General features: G+C 36.5%; 1 protein-coding gene across 12 annotated transcripts in view; it reads right to left on the bottom strand.

Annotated features, from left to right (window-relative positions):
• DTNA (dystrobrevin, alpha) overlaps nucleotides 1-6,000 on the bottom strand; it is a 396,613-nt gene that overhangs the window by 48,322 nt on the left and 342,291 nt on the right. For 3 of the 12 annotated variants that reach the window (XM_011974399.1, XM_011974404.1, XM_011974406.1), the window contains 2 exons: nucleotides 5,305-5,382; nucleotides 4,637-4,729 (listed from right to left, as the gene is read on the bottom strand). The exons of 8 other annotated variants lie outside the window; for them this stretch is intronic. In XM_011974399.1, coding sequence (XP_011829789.1) covers nucleotides 4,637-4,729; nucleotides 5,305-5,382 — 171 coding nt within the window. The remainder of the gene's footprint in view (nucleotides 1-4,636; nucleotides 4,730-5,304; nucleotides 5,383-6,000) is intronic. One more of the 12 variants, XM_011974408.1, reaches the window with a different exon arrangement.

Here is a 6,000-nt window from a genome sequence, read left to right as displayed (position 1 = left end):
CAAACTAATACAAAGATGAAGAATCGAGGGGGCATTAAAATTAAAAAGAATTCTTGCCCAATTATCACTTTAAGTTTAAAAAAAAAATGTTGGAACACCCTATTAGTTGCTCTGTCGATATCAGTGAATTGCTGGTGCTTATCTTTGCCCATGTCCACCCTCTACATGAAGCTTAATACTTCAATTTTTCATCTGTTTTATACTCCTATACGAAATGTTCAATTTAAGTGCTACTCTATAACAGTGATTTTTTTAAATAGTAAAAATTCTAATTTTGCTAGTAAAGTTTCTGACTACTCCTAACAATTTTGTTTAGGGTAAGATGGAATTTTTTAGCTACAGCACTACTGATATTCTACAATATCAACAGATGTTTATAGAGCACCTACTATGTGCCTGGCACTGTGCTAGATGTCAGAGATAAGGTGGTGAACAAGTTGGAGAGGGTCCCTGCCCCATTGAAGATACAGTAAGTAGTGAGTCAACCAACCAGCCACCACTCAACAAACTAACCAGCCAGCCAACCAACCAACCAACCAACCAACCAATGAGCCAACCAGCCAACCGGCTAACCAGCCAACCAACCAAACCATGACTGCAGCTGATAAGAAGAAAATAAAAATAGTATGCTATAATAGAGACTAATATAGGAGACCTACTGGGGGAGGTGTCTTTAATCTAAGACTGGAAGCTAGACAAGCAAGTTCATGTGCATAGAGTAGGGGTGAAATGAGAAAGAATGTTCTAGACAGAGGGAAGAACTAGTATTGAGGTCTTGAGGCAGGAAAGAACTTGGTTCATTGGAGGAATTGATCAAAAACTGACATGAATAAATGTAGTGATTGAATGGGAGAACCCCAAGAGATATGCGGCTGAGAAAGGAATAGGCAAGGACTAAGTTACATGCAGATTTGTACACCATGGTGAGTGGTCTGGGTTGTAAACTAGGTCCAATAGGAATCTATTAAAGAGTTTTAAGCATGCAAGTTAATTAAAATTTAGACCTCGTAAATGAAATTCTGAAATAGGCATTCTTAGACATCTTTTTTCCCCAAAGCATAAAATACTATGGAACAATTTTAAACTAGATGGATTATTAATCCACTTAATAAGAAATCTATTGGCAACACAAATGTACACTTTCTTGTACTTGAGGAAAATATAAGCAGAACAATTTTAACCTAGTCATATGACATCAGGTGTCTAATCAAGTGACAATGGTTAGAGATAGAAGTTCTGGGCTGGTTTCAAATCATTTGGTTGGTCCACTACAGACCCTGGCTATAAACTAACAAGCCCAGGCACTTGACAAGCTTTGGGGGCAGGTAGTAAAAGCCTACTGTATCACATTTTCAGACTCCTTCTCCTGCAATGAAGAAGAAGCATACAAATTATTAAGGCTTTTAAAACTTCATTGAATTAGGAAGGAAGCAGAAATTCTCCCTTGAGCTGCAGTTTAATTATTTTACTTATCTGACATCAGAACCAGCAATGACATAAGTGTTTCTTTAGTAGCCAACTATTACAAATAAGTCAGTTTCCCATTGTGTTAAGTAGTTAATATAGGGTAGAAGACCCCCACATAGAGCTAATCAGGATTATGTCTGAATAACGGCAAAAACAAAGCTTTTGATGGAGAATGGCTATAAGGTTCCTGTTTGCGGAGCATCTCATGAAGGGTGCACAGACAAGGAGGCTAAGGAATAGGGTGGAAAATAGATGGGACCCAGTGTCATAGGACCTGTTTGCAAGCACTTACTAGCATGTGACTTTAGATAAGTCACTTAATGTCTCAAAGCTCATATTTTTTAAACAGTGAGATGGAAATAATCATATCCAACCTTCTAGGACCATGAGAAGTAAATTAAATAATTTGTGGAAAAAGGCTCTGTAATTTTTGAAGCATTTTATAAATACAAAATTTAGTATTCATACTCCAGCTGTTGAGATAAAAGAAACTGAAGACAAAACTCTTGCCCTTTTTGAAGCTTACAATTAACGTGAGAAGTCACAACTCAAGGAACTGCATACATAAAAGGTAACTTTTAAGAATCACCATTCCTGTTACTAGTATGTGCTCAAAATGTTTGCTAAAATCAAATAAAAACACTAGAATAAGATATGCAGTTTCAGTAAATACGTGGAGGATGCAGTGTGAAGGAGGTATCCACAAAAGATCCTGAAAGGCATGTGTTGATGCAGACTTTAAAAAAGGTGATGAAACACAGTGGTTATGAACTTGGATGGATAATGGTTAAAATCTCTGTCCCATTTTTTATAGCTGTGGGACTATGGGAGAGTCAGGTAAGCTCTCTAAAATGATACCTTTACTTATCTATAAAAGGGAGACGATCTTATTTACTCCATGGGCTTACTTTAAGAACTAATTTAAGGACTAGTTTAAGGAGAAATTATGTATACAAGGCTCTGAACGTAGAGCTTGGCATGAGGTAAGTGTTTTAAAAACACGATTATTATTACTATTATTATATGTCTCACTGTGACTTGATGGTAAAGCATTGTAGCTACAATGATGTTAAAGGAGGTAAGAGGTCATTACGTTACTTATAGAATCATGACAGCTGTGAGGAATTGTTAGGATCTAATTAAACATAAAGAAAAGGGAAGAAAACATAAGAAATTTGAAAAAGTTGGAATTTTTTAAGGATAGAAAAAAACTATGAGAAATACGGAGGGTGAAGCTATTAAAACAAAGCCTCTTTCATTGATTGGTTGGTCTTAAATTCTGCTTTGTTTTCAAAATACAAATCACATTTAGCTTTCATCAAGCAGATGCAAGGTGTCTCTGCTGAGACAGATTTATGGTCTTAAGTAACCATCAAGTCAATATGATGAATCACTTGAGTAGAGAAAATGGCTGGTAGTGACAAACTCTGAGCTTTTCTCTTTGGAGATTTATTTGTTACAACCTTAATTAAGAAAAGGTCAAGAAAGAGCAGTAGAAATAACTGGAGTGTGCTTAGAATGATGGGAAGAGGACACAGGGTGAGATTGCATCATTGCCTTACAATTGAATCTATACTGACTGTAATCTTCTTCAAAGATGAACAATACCATTAACAAAAAAAATTCAGTGCTTAGTTCTACTGTTTCAGCTACCATGTAATACTGGAGTACCAAACTCCTTGGGAATAAAGCCATTTTGTAGTTTTGAGAGGCTGAGTTGTAAAAAAGTGGATACTATTTAATCTAGAAGCTCACAAAATTTGAAGAAAGGGATGGATTTAGGTCAGCCGAAGAGTGCATTTTTATCACCTTAAACAGCAGGATCTAAGGTAAAATTAAACTAGTATACCGGTTATACATTCTTAAAAACATAAATTTAGATACATGTATGTACTAAAGCACATAAATGTTCATCAGTTCATGAGAACTAAAAATTATCTCATGTACTAATCTTGCAAAAATAGGTCTAAGAAGCAGTAATAGGAAGAAAATTTTGAAAATATTCAAGTGAGGAGGAGAGAGATCCAGGGGCTAATAACATCAAGTGGTGAGGGCAAGGAGCACGGAGCAATGGCCTAGCATCTGAGGGATGCGTTGGTGAAATACTAGCTTGGTGCAAAAGTAATTGCAGTTTTTGCCATTACTTTTAATGTAATTGTCATTAATTTTGCCAATTACTTTTCCTCTAATAGTAGAGGAAAGAGGACTTGCGATGCTAAAGGTTTGAAACATTTTAATGGAAACTGAACCCATTGGCTCTCTTAATAATTATAACTATGGAAAATCCATGGGTCCTTAGTTCAGAGAAAATTGAAGTGGTTGAGAAAAATTGACATATTTTCAAGGAACTGGTTTGCTAAATATGTTTATAAAACAGTCGTCTGAACTGGATTGAAAAATACACATGATAAATACATAGTTTGTCCTTTTCCTGTAATTCAAGTTGCAAATCTACATTTATTATTAACATCAAGTAACTTTAACCAGCGGAAGGAGTCTCCTATGTCACAATTAAAATGGAGAAAAGCCTTTTGAATGGCTTTATCCAAGCACACAGGGCTATCTTAATTTCTGAATTTAACATTTCTGAAACTAAGTTTTGTGTATTCCAAGATGTAAAAGCAGGCTTTAGCAGGATGATCATCAGAGACATGTATAATAGAATTGCTGAAAGACAATTGTTCCCACTGTTTTCATTGTTAAAGAAATGATTTCCATTTTGTGATTCAATTACATCACATTTTTTCTTTTTCACTCTTGTCTTGAGTAAAATGAAGCATTGTTTTCCAAATCAGCAGAGACATCCATGTCCTTGGAATAAGACAAATTCTTGTATCACCATCCTGTAGTAATTTGGCATGACATGTTAGCACAGAACTGAATGGTGGGGCCCGGAGTCCTGAATCTACCTGAAGGCTAATATTTAGCAAGGCATCCCTTTATGCAAGTTTTCGCTTTAGCTAATATATAAACAAGGATATGAATCTTATGGTTTCTTCATGGAAAGTATACAAACTAACATCACAAAAGACTTCTTAATTGAATCAGTTAACAGTGCTTCAGGGTCACCACTGGCATCCAGTGACCTTGCTCCTTGCTGAGACTGCTTGTCACCAGCTCAGACTGCATCCCTCTCTAAGGACAGTCAAGCAGCCAAACCTGCACTAACCATGAGGGGTTGTTCCGGAGCATGTTGACATACAACCCGATGAGAACATGTTCATCAGCTAGCCTGTCTGCCACATTCAGGCTGTACTGTATCCTGAAACAGGGCAGGGGGAAAGAAAGGGTGTTGTTAAGAGAGGTGGACAGAAATAAGCAGAGAAGGTAGGAGTGAGTTTTTGGTAGAAAAGACATTTAGAAAACCAAGCAAGTAAAGGAAGGGGGTAGTAAGTGATGTGCTATGAAAAACACAAGCGAAATCCAGGCAATAGAACCCACAATTCTATTTCACTAACTTTAAAAATAAAGACTTCCATTTAGGTCAAATAAAGTTTTAGAAAACAGATTTACATTTTTCAACCACTAAGGCCAAGGTATTCATCTGTACAGTAAATACATTGAAATGGGTTGCAAGCAAAGATTAAATATCCTTCAGAAAATCCAATCTTCAGCTTAGTCATTTCAAAAAAGAAAAAGACACAAATCTGGGAAAGTGAATAACAACACAGATGTGTCTACTGGAAATAACTACTTAGTGCTGTTAATTGGGTTAGAGCAGAGCTGCTTTTACTGAATCAAAGATGGTCTTTCACACACAAAGCATTTTTGACAAAAGAAATCTCCATTTTTAGTTTAGTTAATGCAGGGTTCCAGTACACTCTGGCTGAAACTTACCCTTTGCCCTTCAGAAAAGCTGGAGCAGCCCTAGCCAGCAGTTTGTTCTGCTCTACTTCACTGTCCTTGGGAGGAGAGCTAGTTAATAAGATGGGAAAGCCAAGAAGAGCGTAAACACCGCAATGCATTCAAGAATAGAAACTGGCAACAGACACTCCCAAGTCTAGATCCAAGTTCCATTTGGACAGATCTCTTATTATTTTGAAATGTTCAAGATGTTTTCAGATTTCCACAGAGTTCAAGTAGGAGTAGAAACCCAGTCTGAGAACACAACCACAATCACCATGATCCCAGATTTGACCTCTGCTATTTGCTTAACAAGAAAGCATTTATACTGGGTATGTCTAGACATAATGAAAATTCATTCAACATTTATCATGGCTTAGCATGTAAACAGTCCAGCAGTTCACTAAGTCCTGCCAGCCTTTAGATCCCACTCAAGAACTTTAGCCTTCCCTGCATCCTCCAACTTTCTGTGCTGAATAGAAAGACTTGAAAATTACCTAGCTAGAGATTGTTTCATATTGGAAGTGTTTTACTACTCCAAGCAAAAGCCACATGATCTTGGCTGTGGAGCTACAAAGAAAATTTTCAGAGAAACATACCTTTGAGTCTTATACATATATGTTGTTATTTCTTATGTTTATATTAATACAAAGCTAGTGAATATAGTCTCATTGCTAAAGCAAATTCTTA

This window comes from Mandrillus leucophaeus, unplaced genomic scaffold (assembly GCF_000951045.1).
Source record: "Mandrillus leucophaeus isolate KB7577 unplaced genomic scaffold, Mleu.le_1.0 Scaffold145, whole genome shotgun sequence".
NCBI lineage: Eukaryota > Metazoa > Chordata > Mammalia > Primates > Cercopithecidae > Mandrillus > Mandrillus leucophaeus.
Note: the sequence above shows the minus strand (reverse complement) of the source record. Positions and strands in the feature narration are given on the sequence as shown.